Source organism: Fusarium poae, chromosome 2, assembly GCF_019609905.1.
Source record: "Fusarium poae strain DAOMC 252244 chromosome 2, whole genome shotgun sequence".
Classification (NCBI taxonomy): domain Eukaryota; kingdom Fungi; phylum Ascomycota; class Sordariomycetes; order Hypocreales; family Nectriaceae; genus Fusarium; species Fusarium poae.
Genome location: NC_058400.1, coordinates 8716748 through 8735948, shown reverse-complemented (window position 1 = coordinate 8735948; position 19201 = coordinate 8716748). Strand labels below are relative to the sequence as shown.

Sequence of the window (19201 nt, the reverse complement as noted above, 5' to 3'; positions counted from 1 at the left end):
TTTAATCTTTAAAATAATCTTTAATAAAGAAAATAAGTTATTAATAACTTATAAGGTATTTAATAAAGTGTAACGGTTGCACCTAACCGCTAAGCCACAGGGCAAAAGATCGGGCCATAATCACTATGCTAGCGATTACAGTGGTGCTTACAGCTGCCTATAGGGGCCGATCGTAACACGATGCTCCCTCTTCAGGGGTTTTCGCCCTCGAAACCCGCTGAAGCCGGCTGCCTACAGGGGGAACCAAGCCCTGTAACAGTACGCGGTACAGCACAGCTGCCAACCTCCCAAGGCATACCCCGCAGTTGCCCTAACCGCGTTACGAGGGTACCCTTGTGAGCAGCTATTCCAAAGGTCAGAGGGGGAACCGAACCCTTAACCTTCGGGCCACCCGCTTAACAGTGATTATCGTGTAACGGTTGCACCTAACCGCTAAGCCACAGGGCAAAAGATCGGGCCATAATCACTATGCTAGCGATTACAGTGGTGCTTACAGCTGCCTATAGGGGCCGATCGTAACATAAAGGTAATATTATTAAAAAGTTTATTAAATTAGAATTTATTATATTAAGAATTCTATAAAGTTAAAAAAAGAAGATTCTAGGGAAGAAAGGAAAAAGCTTATAATTAACGCCGTAGCTTTTAACATAATAAAATTCAACATAATGGCCTTTTGTTGTACAAAGAAAAGAGTTTGCAGTTTAAAAGCTCTGAGACCTACTGTCTACAACATTTTGTATTAATGATTGCTCGTGTGTTCTTATATAAACAAACAGAACGTGACATGTTGCTAGTGAATCCGAGGCGTCTTGGTTGCGTTCCAATTGGTGGAATAACTATCCTTTGTTGTGTAGTTGAACTTTAATGTGACTTCATTCATTTTTTGGGTAAAGCTTTGACTCGTTTTCTATATGTCTCTTAGAGTCTAATTGGTGATCTATAAACTAATTGTCATAGAAGTTGTTACATGGTGGTTGTGTTGTTGAAGAATGTTAGTACCGAGACCTCTTTCATCGCTGTACTTTCAGGCTCTAAACAACTAGCAATGGGCACATCCAACAATCACCACAACCAACCATCACAAGCATAACAAACTCACACAAAGCAATATCACCGCAAATAAGATCATCAACAACAACCTACCAGTTCCCAATCCTACCTCAGCCCTGTAACAACTCCCAACCAATCCTTGAACCCATCTAACTAAATGCTGACAGGTTCCGTCGCCCCCACAATCTCCGTGTCCGTGTCCGTGTCCGAAATCCTTCGACAATGTCTTCTCCCACTATATCTTCAACAGGACCTACTCCGTCCGTATATCTCTTTTCTCTATTCCTTATGCTCCAAGATGTCTACACCGGCGGTATACTCATCCCTCGAAAAGGAAGACCGAATGGATGAAAAGACCCCAGACCATCAAACTTCTCTTACGTCTTCACCAAACACGAAACATGAGAACAAGGGTCTTTACAAGCTCGACAGCTGGCTGAGAGCCTATGTCATTATTTTATGTGTCTACTTTGCCGGCGCTGTATTCTGTCTTGCTTGGTCTTATACTGGCGCCGTGCTGGACACCGACGCTTCTAAACGGCGTGTCTTTCGTACAAGTCCTTCTCTTCCAGTCGACCAGTTTTACTCTGGTATAGCTCTATCCGCACTACTCGGGCCTGCAACAGTCCTTGTCCAATTCGTTGTGTGGGACTTCCGAAGGTTGCATCTGTTTGCTCTTACAACACAACAACCCGTGGCGGTCAAAGATCTAGATGACATTGCAGAAAGTCTAACGCTATGGACTTTGAGAACGGTTGTCAAGTACTCCTGGTGGTACGGCGTTATGCACGCTGCTTTGATTCTTACCAGAACATTACTCATGCCTGTTGGAGCTCTTATACTTACCACTGGACCTTACACACACTACAGAGATGGTTTGGGTGTCGTCGGACTTCCAATCTCGGCAGCGGATGCGATTAGTTCAAACGTTACATCCCTCTCAACCGCCATGGGCGGAAACACCGATTACAAGTTTCATCCTTCACTCTCAAAGAACGACACATTCCTTTCTCAGACCGTCTTCACCTTTGTAGGCAGTCTAGTATCCCAAAACGCCCTCGCAAACGTCGACTCTGGCATCTTGGGCCCTGTTCCGACACACAATCTTACTTTTGCTACAAACACGACTTACGAAGGAATAGTCTTTTTCAACTGGACCGCCAACTGCGAAGCAGCAACTGAAGTAAACTATACTTCTTACAAAGACGACGGCAACACTGTTTACAACTTTACACTTCCCGACCAAAGCGTAGAGAGTATCGAGCTCCTTTCGCGAGGATCGCAGAGAATTCGGCTCTGGAGTAACGCTACAAAGCACGGCACCGACAAGATTCCTACTTCTGGTACGACCTACTTCCTTTCCGCGACCAAGTCTATCCCGAATATCAATGAGACTGCCCTTCGCAACCGAGGCGACGATAAGAGCTTAGTTCAAACCGACGGCGGTGACTGGATTTCCCGAACAAAGTGTACTCCTCGTCTTGAATGGTTAGTCGGGTCTTGTACTTTCAACGGAACCATCATGACATCCTGTTTCGAAAAAGCCGACTCCAACAAAACAGCACTCGATACACAAGCACTCGACTCTCTAAGCGTCTACATGTCTGCAATACCATGGTACATCATCCGCAATCGAATCAGTATCGTCGACGATACTCTCGACACACTCTACACGATTCCTACATCGAAAGACTTCGGTCACTTCTTCGGTAACATGGCGCACGCTATTGTTTCTATTACTACGGCGGGATACTTTGGCACGTCGGAAGTTGAGACGATGTCCAAGGTTATTGAATCAGTTTACATAGTGCGATGTAGTATCTTGATCGCTGTGACTGTGATGCTCTTCCTTACTGTTACGGTATCTATCATCGACATTATTCGGAACCGTTTAAAGCGTCTTCCGCAGCTACATGCTAGTTTCTTGGCCATCGCTCATGCTGTGCGCGGTCAGTGGTGGGATCGTGAACTCGATGGTTACAAACCATGGGAAGCTACAAATCCAGAAGTGCAGGGGAGGCTACGGTGATGTTTGGATTAGACATGGAAGATCCTAGATATATCAGGCTTGTACCGACTGTGGCACCGATCCGTTAATGTTCAGCTAGTGTATTCTAGGTACCTAAGTTCATATCTAGTCTAAGCTAGCAGAATAAGCAGTAACCTGTTTCTGAATCTGTCCTGAACCTTTCCTGTCCTGAACCTTTGTTGTCCTGGATATCGTATCTCGTACATCTTGTTCCCTATTACCTTGCTTCGAAATGGCCCATGCTGATGAAGGTCTTGTCGGACCAACGTGGCTAAACAGCGCAGCAGATAGTCATGGGCCATGAAGCAACCAAAAATAACCGTAAAACCCTTCGAGTCTCCCGTGAGACGAATGTCCTGTTGAGCCGGTCTAGCTACATAGAGTAGAAGACAATTAGGGCCATAGAGCGACCAAAAATAACCGAAGAACCCTGCGTGTGCCTCATGCTGATGAAAGCCGTGAAGGACTAGCCAGGCCACACAGCGTAGCGGGCATCAATGGGCAACAAAGCAACCAAAAATAACTGTAGGACCCTTAGAGTCTCATATGAGACGAATGTCCTGTTGGTCTCAGTCCTGTTGGACTAGTCTGGCGGAAAGTCGCTGCAGACAGATGCGGACCATGTAAAAGCAAGCAAAAACAATCGTAGAACCTTAAAGTCTCCCATGAGACGAATGACTTGGTGAACTGGTCTGGTGGACATTCCAACGAGACCCGTGAGCTGGACAGTGGCGTAAAGCCAAGTTGGTCCGCTCAAGATACCTCTTAGTCTATCCCTGGAGGTAGTAGCGCATGAACTCATCGTAATGGCCTTCGTCGCTGGAGTCATCGCTGCTGGATTGATTGTCGCTGTAATCCTCGTCGTCGCCAAGGTTGTCGAAGTGCTCGCTCTGAGGCTGACTCTCAATACCCAGACGCTGGCACATAGTGACGAGCTGGAATTCACCGGAGCTGTCTGAGTGGCTTTCGACCATCTGCAGGTACTCAAAGAAGTTGCTTTCGTGAGTGGCAGGTCGTGGGCGTGGGCTTCCTGTGAGAAGATCCTCAGGCTGAGTATGAGCCTCTGCGTAGGTCCAGGTCTCAGCGGAGTTGTCAGCAGTGGTTGTGACGGGAACGGGAGGCGTCTCGTAAGGAAGACGGTCCAAGCCGATGTAAAGAACTCTGTCATAGCCAATGGCCCAATAACCGCCACGGATCTTCTTGGGCTGCATGGTGATGGTCATAGGTTGAAGGTCGCGGGGGACACCCTCGGCGGTGAAGCCAATTCCAATGATAGTGTCAAAAGGCTGTGATCCAAGATCCCAGTTGTCCAGGCCCGCGATTTCCAGGACAGCGTCCGTGTCAATGTATTGACGATAGGAGTTCCATAGGACATACTCCTTGGACTCCCAGCGGATCATCCACTGTGTCCTGATGGTATATCAGCTGATGTTGGTCAATATCAAAGAATTGGATCTAACTTACAAGGCATCACGGTGGCCGCGGATTCCAGGATCATCCAAGAGGGAGCACTCCAAGGGCCAGAATTTGAACGTGGTCAGGTCGGTACGATCACGGTCACCGAGACTCAGTGTGTTTCCTCGAAGGATGTTGAGGAGAGTGAGCATGGTAACACTGACGTCGTCACGCCACGGATCCATGAGAGGAAACCTGTACGCAGCCACGGGGTGGTAAAAGGGACGCTCCTGGATGACGAAGCGGACAGTGAGTTCTCCCTCGCGCCAGTTCTTGCGGCCCATCCACATCACCAGACCAACGATATTGACCTCATATCCGCTGGTGTCTCGGAACTTGAATTTGTCCTCAAGACCGAAGTAGAAAAAGTATCGGCAAAACTCCTCGCCTTGCACCTTACCAACGTGTAGTGCAAAAAACCCGATAGCGCTACACACAGTAACGTTGAGGAAGTGGTTAGTACGTCCCAAGATGTCTTGGATACTGAAGATCTCGCGCTGAGGAGCCGGAATCTGTCTCCAGTCGGTGTTTTCCATGTTGTTTCTCGAGTTTCAGGGTAACCTCGGTGCTTGGTTTTTCAGTGTAACTCGAATAGGGAAGAAGGGGGCGATGACAGTAGGTGATTTGTTCAAAAGAAGATTAGGAGAGAGAGAAAGAAGAACAAACAGCTTGTTAGATCGTTTGCTCAGTTCAATAGTTGGTGAAAACTGAGTGTGTGGAATGATCAAACGCTGATGTTTTTCTGTGATTCCTCGTTTGTGGGGGGAGAAATTGTGATTGTCTAGGCTGCGAAATAGGTCAGAAATAAATTCTTAAACGCACTAAGATGTGCTGCCACTGAGCACGTATTTTATAGCAGGGGATAGGGTTGAACTCACTAAACGTTTGATGAAAGGAGTGGTCAGATGCACTGCTGCTACACTGCAAGTGTACTTCTCGCTTGACGAATATTCCGGAGCAGCTTGATCAGTAGAACGGCTGAGTATTACGTAGGCCTTAGGATAGTTCGTATTTGATCTTCGTCATGTTCTGAATTCGTGTTCGACTCCGAGACCGCTTCTGGCTGCGAGTTCGGTCCTAGTTCCAATTCTTTCTCCAGGTCGTATGCATTCGAGTCCACAACTTTGCCGTATAAGCTCCTCTTGAGTCTTGCTATTCTTCTTCGATAATCTTTCTCAGATTCATCGTGTCCTCTTGCTCTTTTACCATATAACACCACCTTCACTTTCTTATATCCACTCCAAACTGATTCTTCTTTTACAGAAAAGCTCTCACTCCCATCACTTAGTGTCATTATATCCCTGTATCGACCAACAAGAAGCCACTCTCTCACTGAGTTTGTCTTTGCCAGTAAGTAACAGCTTTTGAAACGACACTCGGAAGTATACGTCACTGACGCCCCTTTTCGAACAAGACACTGGACAGCTTCAAGACTCCCGCATGCACTTGCAATCATGACCGCCGTTCCAAGGGGGCAGCCTTCATAGTCGATATCCGCGCCCATACTCAGACAGTTCTCAACAATAGTAACGATGTTCAACGCTGCAGCACGACACAAAGGACTCCAACCGCGAGAAGGTTCAAGATTCAGAAAATGCCTGAAAGACTCGAAAGGCACACAACGCCTGTACTTGCCAAAGCTTAAAGTCAAAAACGCCAAGCTGGAGAAGGGCCGCCATTCCATATGCCATGGAAAGGGGCCTATCTTCGCCAGGTCGGGGTAGTAATTGAGTACAAAGTAAAATAGATCATCCTCACATACAACACAATGCATTAAACTCCGGCCGCTGTGGTCTTGCGCCAGAAGATCATGCCTCAGCTCGCGCAGCTTTGCCAGGCTGTCCCATGACATCGGGATATCCTCACAACCCGTGGGAAGCTGTTTCGGTGACATTTCATCCAGGAGTTCTTTTGGCAATCTCACTGACAAGGATTCATAGATCTCGTGGAATGGCCCGGGTCCAAACCAGCTGATCATCGAAGGAAGTGATCCGAATCTGCACATCGCCGAGGCTGAAGCTCCAAGTTCAACCAAGTGGCATGCCATGTCGGCAGACCGAACGTACATCAACGGAGTCCAACCATTGCCATCTGAAGCATCCACAAGAGCGCCATGATCTACCAACAAGGACACAACCGATTTGTTTCCCAGCCAGCAAGCAATGTGTAATGGTGTTGTGAATGCGTAGTGTGTCCCCGACCGCCAGTTTTTTGCATCACAGAATATGGACAATGATTGACGGTTCAATATTGCGCCCAGCTTCTTTGGTCTATAACAAGTCAGTAACTGTCCACGAAAGCGCCAGGGAGTCCTACCCTTCCATTCCATAATGTCTACCACATTCTTCTAGCAAGATATCAATACCTGACGTATTGTTGTTCCATACAGCATCGTGGAAGGGAAAGTCCTCATCTGTGATAAGATTCCCTCCCTCCAACCAATACTTCTGCAAGATCTCTTCCAGCTGATAACTAAAGACAGCCCGGGCTGATGCCATCTCGACAACACTGTCTTCGACTCCGTTTGTGTGCTTAGCAGACAGTGTGCTTGCTCCGCGCTCCAAGAGCCATCTCACCACAGCCGGTCGCTCTAGCTCTAGTGCCCATGTCAGTGCTGTCCCTCCTTGATTAGTAGGTAGCCAGACATCAATTGGACACCCTGAATCTAGGAGCATCGCCATGCTTCCATAGTCGTATGCCCATACCGCTCTCTCGAGTCCTCTCGCCAAATGCTTCTGCCTCTGTCTGAGCTTTTGTCTCTTCTGGTTTGCCGAGCATATTTCTTTATTATTTGTCTTTTCCAGAGTTTCTACAATTTCAGTGAATCCTAACTCCAGAGCAGTCGTCTTTGCAGACCTTCCAAATATATCGAACGAGTCGAAGGCACCATGGCTGAGCAGGCACTTGACCACAGGTACACTTCCCACCTGCGCTGCCAAATGCAGTGGTGTTTGATCAAGATTGTTTTCGGCCATAGCATCGAACCCATTTGCTAAAAGGAGCTCGACAGCTTCCTTCTTGAATGCTGCAACGTGTAGTGGTGTAAATTCGTTCTTTTGTATCAAATCTTCTCTCTTTGCCAACCACTTTTTGAGCAAACGCTCTAAGCAGACAATGCTCTTTGGATCGACTGCCAAATGTAGTACGTTACCTCGATTGACACAAATCTCTTGAGTGTCGTTAACAGCAAAGATGGGATTCGAGTCAATCCAATTCACTTCCGCCGACATGTCAGCTGCATGTGCCAAGATGCGATCCAGAAATTCTGCATTGCCAGCTTCGATAACGGTTTCTATGATACGAAAGGGTAGTACACCGTCAATAAGTGGACTTGCACCGTTCTGGAGTAGTAACTCGGCAAACTGAAAAGAATTATTTCGGATGTGGTGGTTGATAGCAGAATCCTCCTGGCAACCTGATCTAGACAGATTAATCTCGAGTCCTCGATGAATGAGTTCCTCTGCCAACCAAAGTATCGAACTCGCATCTTTGTCTGTTGCAAGCATGTGCAAAAGGGTGAGGTCTTGGTAGGCAGATGAGGAAACCAATTTTTCTCTGTCGGTACATTCGAGAATCTTTTTGTACAGCTGAATTCCAGAGTCAGAGCTGCATAGTCGTAATGCCACGTCCCCTTGAAAGGCGACCTCAATGGGTGAGTGGCCATTGGCGTAATGGTGTATGTTTGCCCCCTGGTCCAACAGAAAATGAATCATGTCCAGATCTCCTCTTCGAATGGTGTTTTGGAAAAGACACGATACCAGTTCCGAGCTTTTTATTGCGTCCCAATAGCCCGTCTGCATGATGACCTGGCGCATTGTGGGATAAAGGTCATACCATCTTGTCACAGAGGCAAATGGGATTAATCCACATTCCCGCACTTGTCTCTCATGTGCCTGCAATACGCCATGCTGCAACATGATAGAGAATATGTCGTTAGGTGACTTAGGTCGCCCGTCGTCAACGCCCACCACCGAAACAATGACAGTGCTCGGTTGATAGATCGCCTTCCTACAAGTCCATTCCCATAACGTTTCGACACTATCCTGGCTGTGTGCCAAATTTTCTGGTAGAAGGATCCGAACGATACGAAGGTCAGTAGACTTCTCTCTGTCTTCTTCGCTCAACGCCCCCTCGATGTATCTCTGGATTGGTAGCAAGCCGTTATGCCTGCAGCTGACAGCCTCCGGATAAATCCTTACCAGTAGCTGAACTTGCTGTAGAGAGTTTCGTGAACCCACAGAGTGCAGGGGAGCATATTTTACCCTTATCATAGCCTGGAAGTCACGGCTGCATCCTAGAAGGTATTCAATATCTTGGCCGCTTTCCACCAATGGCTGTGTAGTCGATAGTTGATCGCGGCTTCTCAAGAGGTCTGATATGCAACAGAAAATCTTTCCCAAGTCCTCTCGATCGCATTTGTGTACGAGCAAGGAAGTCAATGGTGTATGGTTCGACTTATTTATAATTTGGAGACCCTTGATTGTACCGCACGGATCCAAGTCAAACACGTCTTTGATGAAGTCGTGGGTGGGGTTTGCAGTGACTGCCCATAGATGTAGAATGTTGTCCCCGTTATTGTTCAAATCGAAAAGGGCGACTCCTGCGCTTTTGAAGACCCTAAATATTTCGGGATGATGTGTGCCGACTTTCAGCAGAGCTATGTGAACCGGCAGGTTCCCTTGTTCATTCTTTATGTATGGATCGCAGCCTTCATCCACCAAATACTTGAAAACTCGCAAAGCACTGTGCAAAACCGCAAAATGCAATATTTTATGCGCATTAGCTAAGTCCAGTCTTTCCATTTTGCGATGACTCTCGTTCAGCCACCGTTTGATGATGTTCAAATCGTCGCTGCGTATTGCTGAATGAATTTGAATCATGTCCAGACCCTCAGAGGGGACATCGAGCCCCGAATTCAGATATTCATCTTTTTTGAACGAGAATCCACTATTCAGCGTCCAGCTCCAAACGACGGAGGCAGCCTCTCTTCCCCAGTCGGTTGAATGCGTCTTTGGTTGACCAAGATACTGCATCAAACCCTTGGCTGACAGTTCCGCTTGATCATCATAGCTGCCAGCTTTTGGAATCCATTCTTGAAGCACTTTGATCTCGGGCAATGTAGGAGAGATGTTCAAGGACAGAATCTTGGTAATGGGACTTAGGTCGTTGAAGGTAGCTGCAAGCATGCACACGATTGAAAATACAGATGCTGAGTTTAGTGATATTTCGTGACTTGATGGGTGCGCTCCCTTTGCTATCAGACAGTCGATCGTCTCGTTTCGTCGTTCGGTTGACGGCAAGAACAAATCCACTACGCGTCTGACACGCGGTGCCTCTTTTGACCTTTCGGTACAAAGATCCGGCATTCCAGGGATCGCAAGCACGGACACCAATGCGAGATCGATATAGTTGGCGGTCTCGGCCCTTCGGTTCGCATCTGACTCTTCCAGGAGCAGAAAACTACATATTTCGGGAAGGTTCAGAGCAGCTGCCATATGTAGGGGGCGGAATGAGGACCGATTGACAATCTTGCAAGCTTGTCGGTGAAAGTCTACAGAGGCGTAGTTCCAGACTGAAACCTGATGAAGAATCTCAATGGACCACAGCACGAAACAAGCACGTTTGGAAGGGCTGAACAATGATTTAACCAATGCCAAGACAGTCGAATCATCAAAACCAACATCGTTGTGTCTGAGCCACCATGTTGTCGCATGTCGATAAAATGGATACGTCTCGGTAATCTCGCGATATAGATCGGAAATGTTTGAGGCGAAGACCTCTTCAAAATCGATGGGAATAGAATCGAAATTCGCCATTTGCAAGAATCGAAGGCACTGGGCAGAAAACAAAGCACGTGTAGAATCCCAGTCAATCCAATACTTTTCAAGATCAGGTGAGCTCAAGACGGCATTCCGATTTTCGAGAAACTCTCGTACAGAGAAATGGGCGAATTCAAAATGTCTCCCATCGGTCGACTTTCTAATAAGACTGCTGCACCTCCTTGAAATTTCCTGCTCGGAAATAGTATTGCTCTCATTGAGCGTCTCACCGATCCTTTCAGGAGCTGAGACTGCCTGTCGAAGCTCATGTATCGTGAGCTTGGGCTCGTCTATGGTCAGGAAATGGAGACATTTTTGCACCATGTCCTGAACTCTGGGTGAACATCGGTTGACCCTCTCAAGAAGACGACGGTAACTCTCTGGTAAGTCAGGGGGGAGCTTGCTTAAAGCCTCTCGACGCTCGTCATCATGAGCGCAGTCACAAAGATAATCCAGCTGGCAAACAACCCACCTAAACCTGGTATCCTACGTCAGTAAGTCATCAAATTTAGTGACTGGATTCTTGGTACTTACATTCCTTCAGCTCGTGACACGAGAACCTCCTGGATTTCTTGCTTCATGTGCAGAGTGGCAAGCTGTAATCTTTGTGTACGAACCCTACGATCAAGCTCAGCACCAACATACAGTTGAATGTCATTGGTATGTGCTATAATCGGAATGATTTCAAATTCGGCCTCCAAATTGACACGGATATTGTAATGGTCTCGACTGAATACTGCTAGCGAGGTATTTTCCGAGTCTTCGATCATTTGTATCAGGGTGTCGACGACGTCGTCTGTGTTATCGCCGCACTCATCCAATCCATCTATGACTATGATGGTTCGGTGAAACAAATCCGACATTTGACTGATTTTCGATCTCAATTCATCGGAGTCTGGATTGTTTCCAATATGCTCCGGCGGGTGCAAATCGTCGTAGTAGAGGTTTAATATTTCGAACGCCTCCTTTCTCTGGCGGGCGAGCTGGTTGGCTATCGCTCCAAGGATGTTGACAGTCTCCCAGGTCTTTGGATTTTTGTAATCGCAAAAGAAGAACGCCACCCCAATATCGTTTCTTGAATAGCTCCGAGAAAGTACTTCTTGTATAACTGATCCTGCTAGGACAGTCTTTCCTGCACCAGGTATACCAGTCAGCCAGAGTTTGGACCCAGGCGTGTCTATCCAACGAACAAAATCTGTAGATTCTGTCAGCCAAAGGCCTGTCATCGAATGTCGCAGTTTGATGCTCGTCGCCAGATTATCTTGTGGGTCGGCCTTCATGAAATAATTGAGGATGCGTTGCTTCTGAGCATTAACTTCGATAAGAGTATTGATCTCAACTCTTTTCACAATCTTTTCGACTTTGGAGATGTTTTCTCCCAGCTTGTCTATCTTCGTGAGCGATAGTTGTAGTTTTTGCATCGAATCGGCCGCCAATGCCATGCTGATTGTCTCCTTGTGGCGGGAAAGCTCGTCTAGCAAACTCCGTGTTTCAGAGGCAGAGAAAGGCCATTTGAGATGCTGGTAGATGCTCTCAACTTTTGATCGTACGAAGCGTTCTGTAGCTTTCTTTGTTTTCATTTCGATGCGACTTAGGGTTTTGAAGCAGTGGTTGAGATAGTGATTTCTCAGTGTTGGATCAAACTGATCTCCTTCTGCTTCCATGTCAGAGGCTAATGCTTCGAGAACTCGGAGGACGCTGCCAAGGTTATTGATCTCGTCGGCGAGGGTCGATACGTCGTTTTTCGCATCTTTGGCCGCTCTGACAAATTTGTAAGTATACTTGAAGGTGACATCGGCCAGCGATATCAGTCCAGCAATACTAGCTGCCAAAGACAAGGGATCTGCCATGTTTGCCGGGCATGGAATTGCTTCAGGATGTAGAAAGATGGATGATAGTAGTACATGTTGCGGGGTGAGGCTGAACTTGTCAATTTCTTACATGTTGCAGGGGGAGGAAGGAAGGAGCCTTGCTACTTCTGCCTGTTCCCCACCTGGGCTGTTACCGTTCCTGTTCTGATTCACAGCTTCCAATAGTTGCTCCTTTCAATAAGGATGGTAACTACATGCCTATGTGTATTCCAAGAATTATAAGGTGCCTTCATTCTCAATTATAAGTATCTAAGCAAGTCTGGCTAAACAAAGAAAGACCCTTGGCAATTACGGCTTTATATGTTTGTGTTACCGTGCTCAATCAACTAAGAGATGCAGACCTAACAGTAGATATCTTGGCTAGATAGTAGGTAGCAGAAAAAATGACCTCCTAAGTCTTAGGTTACAAAAATAAATAGTCTAAGAGCTACAGTCTAAGGAGCATAAAGTGACCCGCTAATTTCGTCTCTTACGCTTCCAGCGGCCAAATTTTCTGATACCCTGAGGCCTGGTAGCCGCATCGTTATATATAACTCTATAAAGTTAAGTATCTTGTCAAAGAATATACAGATGACTATAGTATCCCAGAGCGTAGCCAGACATTTCCACTCGAGCGCGGCCACATAATTGCATGTTAGGAACAACCTCATGATTTCCGACTAAGACAAATCTTGCGATGACTGCTATTTTTCGGCGAATATCCTGATGTTTTGAGTTGATTGTCGCAGCATGATCGTGTGCAGTGTCCTTCGATGAGCTTAGCAACTGAGTGAGCTGTCCAGTAATTGATATCAGATCCCCTCGGGCCAACCCTCGGATGGCAGTTACCGTATGAGTAAACTGCTCTATTCCTCATACCAATGTAGGATCGACTCGTGGGCATGTACTCTTTCAGATTAAGACATGAGTTCCGATAGGCGAGTTCGCCTGCACTGCATTTGATGCCATATGTAGCTCTCTCTTCGTGATGAGTATCGTCCCTGCCGTTATTGACGTTTGCTAGGAGATCCAGTATCTCGGTGTGTGTATCGTTGCTGCTTGTGCTTGCATAGAAAGAGTGGGTATGGCTGAAGTCGTCTGGAACATTGACGCTGTACTCCATGGCATCTTCCTCAATACAATCTAGTACAGTCACAATGGTATTTTTAAAAGTGTCATTGATAAAACCACCAAATCTCTTTTCGTCAACGGCAACAACACATATGCGAGGCCAAGCCTCAGCCGTCTCTAAGTCCTCAGTCTCAGTTGGAACTTTGTTGGCTGTGAAAACGGCTACCACGGCACGGCCAACACGGCTCAGCGGATACTTTGTATCGATATTCTACCAATAGTCATGTTGGTACCACGGTTTAGGTGACGAACTCCAGCCTACATACAGCTGTTGCAGAATCCACATGCCTCATACTGACACTTGGTCTGCGGAAATGGCCTGTTTTCGGGGGAAGCATATGGACTGGCATGTGAATTTCTGTTACACATCTGTCTTGGTGTATGAATTGCTGCTTATAACAACTAGTTGAACAGTCATAGCCACGGGGGAGTGAACTGACATGATAATAAAGGTCTAGATGCCTTCAGGAATATCTATACCACTAAGATCTTGCTCATCAACTTGAAAGATCATTTCAATCACTTCTGGGTGTGTATCCGCACTATTCATATTATCCTTGTAGAAAGCCACAGCCTCATTATATGCTTAGGGTTCGAATTTCTTGTACCTCATTGCATCGTCTTTGATAGTTTCAAGGATAGTTAACTTCTCGAATCTGCCATCTACCACGTGTCCAAAAATATGGTAGCGGGCCCATATAGCATCGCCGTACCTTTTGTCGTGGACAGCATCAATAAATAAGGTGGCCCATGGCTCAACGGCAGGAATTCCCGGGTTATGAAGAACATCCTGCACGGAGATATCGAGAAACAGCATCTCTGGAGGCGTGGAGTCGCTCAGACTCATGACTATACTTATGTTAATCTTCCCATTTATCCGGGAGTACAACAGATAGGGGTCAAGTATGGGTGCCTTCGTGTGTTCTTGATACTTGATGCTGGTGTCATGGAATGTGCCTGTTGATATGTAGCAGAAAATATAACAAGGTGAGATGAAAAATGAGAAATGAGAAATAGGATTGCCAAAGTTTATGTTGCACTATATCGAAAAGTCCCAGCCCCACTTCACTCGTATACAGGGACATGACAAAGAGATGCAACTGTCTGTTGGCTGCAGGTTACCTCCGCCACTTTCTTTAGGCAGACGAAGATCACTAGAGACGTTGGAATCAGGGGTCAGAGTCATACTTGGGATCGGTAAACAGCATGTATACTACCAAATCTATCCAAACAGAAACCTTGTTGAGCTCAGCCGCAAGCAGCCGACATCGGATATTCTCAGACGCAATCCGTGAATGATGCTTTACCGCTCGGACTTCAACCATTCTCGTGCCGGTGATACAAAAGTCCTTTGTAGGGCCGACCATGATTTATCCGGTTCTTCTTATCCTAGTAGCGCCATGAGAAACACTCCGCTAAGTTCCTACGATGGTCACTCTACCACAACGACTAACACTATTAGGACAACATTTTGGATAAATTTACCAAAGTGCAAGAAGAAATTCAAGGACAATGCTAAAACGAAGGAGCTAAGTATTGAGAATATCACTACTTCCAACCTGGAGAATGGCACTGATGGCAAGCAGTGGGCATGGCTCATGCGATCGAGAATGACAGCTCTAGGCTTGCACTGATGCCGAGCTATGTACATTCGAACTCTATGTTATACAGTACCCGGTTATAGTCTCTCGAATTCCTTTGGCAACTCTTGGTTTCCCACCCAAGCAGCAACACCAGACGCAAACAGCTCTGGCAATTGCAAATGCCACGGGTGATAGGCATCCCTCACCACAAACGCTTCATTCTGAACTCCCTTATTTTTTCCAGCTTCTCTCAATACCACTCCCATTTCTTTTATCGCTTCAACTTGATCCATCTTGCCACCTGCAACGACACAAGTTCTCACTCCGGAATCACCAACGACCCTTACATCCTCCATGCTGAACTCATTCAGCTCCCTTCTCATTGCCTCATCTCTCTCTGGGGACTTGTTCTTCTCTTGTTCCACCATCCATTCTTCGTAATCGATTCCTTGTTTCTTGAAAGCCCTTTCCGTCAAGCCCGGAATACTCTGTAGCTTACCCACGATCCACATCGCCGTTGGCCTTTCCATGACCCATTTGAACAGACCCCGGTATGGGTATGCACCAGTTGCAAATGTAGACAAAACAGTGTCTGGGTGACGCGAGGCAAGGGCCAAAGCGACGAATCCGCCTAGAGAGAATCCAACAACATGGGCTTTACCGCCATGGGCACGGTTGCAGATAACCTCTCGTACTTTATGGGCTGCCGTTTCAAGTGTAAAAGGTTTGATTTCACGAGATTCTGAGTGCATTGGTAGGTCCACGAGTATAAGGTGGTATGATGCTATGGAGGGTTGGCGAGCGACATGTTTCCACTCAATGTGACTTCCTCCGCCGCCATGCAAAAAGATGATGGATTCATTCTGGTCTTTGTTACATTCTTCGTAATAGAGTGCTTGTTTGTTGTCCGGCGTAGACATTATATAGATTGTTCAGGGTAGAGTATGTGTCAGGTCGCTTTGCGCTGACAAGTTTATGAGATTGTGAAAGAGAGGAAATGGAGTCTTATCAGAGTTGAAGGACACGCGGCTAATTAAACTGGCCTAAGGCAGGACCAAGCCAAAAATATCGTCCTTTCGATCTATCACAGTTCATCACCGAGAATGATTGGACTTGGTTGTGACGACTCGGCACAAAAGTCCCGAATCGCTGCCATGGGTTGTCAAGCGTAGGGTAGCTATCAGTGCATTGAGTTTATGATAAGGCGCCGAACTATGACAATACAAGTGTCCAGACTAAAACGATATTTTTGAAAAGCAAAAATCATTCCTCGAGTAAAACATTAACCTTGCAGCCTTTCCAATTACTTTATTAAAAATTACATTCCAACAAAGGTAGCTGAATTTAACATTGCCCATTGCGGCTAATAACAAGGGGTATCCAAGCCACACAGCACGTGGATCCACCCCCATGACATCCATGGAAGCTACCCCAGGTCCCTCTGAACCTCAACTCTCAACTGCTTTCTCCTTCCTCCTCCACCCAACCTCTATCTATCTTCCCTTGTTTGCCGCTCTAGTAGCAAGCTCACCACCAGACCGCAAATATGGCCGGTTCCAGGCTCCGCGATATCAGCGGATACTTGATCTTGCTGATCGCCATCACGACTCTGGGGTCGCTCCAGTTCGGTTTCCACTTGGTACGCTACAGTCAACACCAAACGCCATGACCACCATCAGCTAATTAACAACCCTATCTATAGGCCGAACTCAACGCTCCCCAAGATGTTATTACGTGTCGCAAGAAATCGATAAATGCTCTATCCGCTCTCGACAAGATCAAGGGTTTGATACACAAGAAACCGGTCGAAGAGGATCATGGCTTCATGTCACATTGTATTCCCATGGACGAAGCTTCCTTTGCGACCATCTCCTCGATATTCACCTTGGGTGGACTACTGGGAGCTTTGACTTCGGGTCCTTTCTCCTCCAAGCGTGGACGACTCCCTGCGATGCGAATTACCGGTCTACTATACCTTTTTGGAGCTGCTATTGAGACCATCGCCGGTAGTGTCTTTGTCATGGCACTCGGTCGCCTTTTCTCTGGCATCGGAGCTGGAGCTTCAACTGTTGTCGTCCCTCTATACATCAGCGAGATTGCACCACCAAAGGAACGAGGATTGTTTGGCTTCATGACCCAGATCTCCATCAACGTTGGTATTTTGGCAGTCCAGACGCTGGGTTACTTCCTGAGCTACGGAACTGCTTGGCGATGGATCCTTGGATCAGGAGTCTTTATTGCGGCAGCCCAGACCTTGGGTCTTTTTGTTGTACCAGAGAGCCCCTCATGGTTGGCTGCTCAAGGAGACGGAGCCAAAGCCAAGCCAACTCTGCAAAGGATTCGTGGGAATGGTCACGACATTCACGAAGAGACCGAGTCCTGGAACTCTGAGGACCGTGATGCTTCCGAAGAGGATGGCCTTCTCCAGGCCGATAGTGCTTCTGAATCTACACCCAAGAGCCGTGTTGAACACCTCGGCTTCTTTCAGGTCCTCCAAGACCCTGACACCCGACCTGCTATCATTGCGGTGGTGGGCATCATGTTTGTCCAGCAGCTTTGCGGTGTCAACTCAATTATCATGTACTCTGTCTCTCTTCTTGCTGACCTCCTCCCTATTTCTTCAGCACTTCTCACCATTCTCATTTCCGTGGTCAACCTTGTCACCACAATCGCTTGCGCTCCTCTCCCCGACCGTCTGGGTCGCAAGACTTGTCTGCTTGCGTCCATCGTCGGTCAAGGAACCAGCGCTTTTGTTTTGGCTATGTCAATTGTATTTGGTGCTAAGATCGTCTCTGCCATCGCCGTCGTGGCGTTCGTCGGTTTCTTCGCCGTTGGTCTCGGCCCTGTGCCATTCTTGCTCGCTTCTGAGCTTGTCGGTCAAGAAGCCGTTGGCGCTACACAGAGTTGGTGCCTCGCAGCCAACTACGTGGCGACATTCCTTGTCGCTCAGTTCTTCCCTATCGTGAACACAGCTCTTAACAATGTGCTTGGTGGTCACGGATGGGTGTACTTTATCTTTGCTGGCCTCGCTGTTGGGTCATTTATCTTTGTGTTCTGGAGAGTCCCAGAAACAAAGGGCAAGAAGGATGTTGATGAGGTCTGGGGGAGGACAAGACGCGTTGATTAGAAGTCGACTCAGATTGCACTCGATCAGTCGTAATGAGCACTCATGCTCTCTCTTTTCCTTTATCTATCTGTTTATTTCTCTTTCCATATAGCGTTTATTATCTACTTTACAGATAGGAACAGGGCACGGTCTGAAATGGCATTCGCTTGTATTCATGTGGTAGACATTTTCTAGGTGTTTGCGGGCATGGGTTTACAGATAGAACGAAGCGATGGGACATTTACCTAAAAGCCCGCCTGCTTCGGATCATTTGTTCCAACTGCATGACACCAGCCTTGACTCCATCAATGATGTAGACAAGGTCACCATCAGCCTTACCGTATTGCTCGATCGCAGTCGAGCGAATGATGCCCTCCAGACCAGCCATACCGCCACATCCCATGACAACACAATTGACCTGACCCTGGTCTAGAAGATTTTTGGTTGCTTCTTTGAGCTTCTCCTTGACCTTCTCTGGTGGGACAGTGTGAAAGTCACCCGCCGTGAGACCCGATGAGTAGACACCAGCAAACTTGCTATTCACACCATCCTTTTCTTGACCAAGGAACTTCTTGACACCATCAGACAAGTGATCCTCCCAGAACTTTCCAGTCGTGACAATTCCCCATTTGGCGCCATTCTCTGGCGCAGCCATGAGTGAAAGGGATGTGAGAATACTTGCTTCAAAGATACCAGTGACAGCAAGATGACGGTACCTAGTCAGCTTGGGGACTAGACAGTGGACGCTGAAGCACGCTACTAGAACAGCGTCGTACTTGTCTGACCCAAGCTCCTCGTCGATCTTGGAGTCGTCGAGAACGGCTTGAGTACTGCGATCGATGCCTTCCTGATCATTGATGCTGTCGGGGGCAGAGTGAGGAGGAGCAGTGTAGGTAAAAATCTCAACCGACTTTTAAGACAATCAGCCTTTGTTGTAATTTAGAATCTTTGCTGGACGTATGTTCATACATCTGGTAGTGACATATGGCGAATGGCATTAGCCATGCCATCAGTCATGGTGGTCGATGAGTTTGGGTTTAGGACGAGAATGCGAAGATTCCGTCTGAGGTGGTTAATCTCGGACATGATGTAGGATTTAGATGGAGAATAAAATGCAATTCAATTTCGGCGTAATCGGGAAATATCTCAGCTTCAAGTAAACATATTTCGAGCTGTTT

At 47.0% G+C, this 19201-nt stretch overlaps 7 protein-coding genes across 7 annotated transcripts; 2 read left to right on the top strand and 5 right to left on the bottom strand.

Annotated features, from left to right (window-relative positions):
- Window positions 1-967: 967 nt before the first annotated feature.
- Window positions 968-3079, top strand: FPOAC1_006969 (uncharacterized protein; the record flags this gene model as incomplete). Its single annotated transcript, XM_044851442.1, has 4 exons — window positions 968-991; window positions 1044-1168; window positions 1218-1314; window positions 1385-3079. 4 exons carry the CDS (start codon window positions 968-970, stop codon window positions 3077-3079), a joined length of 1941 nt encoding a protein of 646 aa, XP_044710154.1.
- Window positions 3080-3849: 770 nt separating this feature from the next.
- On the bottom strand, window positions 3850-5070 carry FPOAC1_006968 (uncharacterized protein; the record flags this gene model as incomplete). Its single annotated transcript, XM_044851441.1, has 2 exons — window positions 3850-4489; window positions 4544-5070. 2 exons carry the CDS (start codon window positions 5068-5070, stop codon window positions 3850-3852), a joined length of 1167 nt encoding a protein of 388 aa, XP_044710153.1.
- Window positions 5071-5315: 245 nt separating this feature from the next.
- FPOAC1_006967 (uncharacterized protein) lies at window positions 5316-12203 on the bottom strand (the record flags this gene model as incomplete). The annotated part of the gene is made up of 7 exons (XM_044851440.1): window positions 5316-5320; window positions 5413-5450; window positions 5524-5656; window positions 5981-6804; window positions 6851-8121; window positions 9289-10831; window positions 10888-12203. The coding sequence occupies 7 exons, from the start codon at window positions 12201-12203 to the stop codon at window positions 5316-5318; spliced, it is 5130 nt and encodes a 1709-aa protein (XP_044710152.1).
- Window positions 12204-12870: 667 nt separating this feature from the next.
- FPOAC1_006966 (uncharacterized protein) lies at window positions 12871-13627 on the bottom strand (the record flags this gene model as incomplete). The annotated part of the gene is made up of 2 exons (XM_044851439.1): window positions 12871-13545; window positions 13601-13627. The coding sequence occupies 2 exons, from the start codon at window positions 13625-13627 to the stop codon at window positions 12871-12873; spliced, it is 702 nt and encodes a 233-aa protein (XP_044710151.1).
- A 1385-nt stretch (window positions 13628-15012) lies between these two features.
- Window positions 15013-15669, bottom strand: FPOAC1_006965 (uncharacterized protein; the record flags this gene model as incomplete). Its single annotated transcript, XM_044851438.1, has 1 exon — window positions 15013-15669. One exon carries the CDS (start codon window positions 15667-15669, stop codon window positions 15013-15015), a length of 657 nt encoding a protein of 218 aa, XP_044710150.1.
- Window positions 15670-16463: 794 nt separating this feature from the next.
- FPOAC1_006964 (uncharacterized protein) lies at window positions 16464-18044 on the top strand (the record flags this gene model as incomplete). Its single annotated transcript, XM_044851437.1, has 2 exons — window positions 16464-16556; window positions 16620-18044. The coding sequence occupies 2 exons, from the start codon at window positions 16464-16466 to the stop codon at window positions 18042-18044; spliced, it is 1518 nt and encodes a 505-aa protein (XP_044710149.1).
- Window positions 18045-18264: 220 nt separating this feature from the next.
- FPOAC1_006963 (uncharacterized protein) lies at window positions 18265-19109 on the bottom strand (the record flags this gene model as incomplete). Its single annotated transcript, XM_044851436.1, has 2 exons — window positions 18265-18933; window positions 18993-19109. 2 exons carry the CDS (start codon window positions 19107-19109, stop codon window positions 18265-18267), a joined length of 786 nt encoding a protein of 261 aa, XP_044710148.1.
- Window positions 19110-19201: the final 92 nt, after the last annotated feature.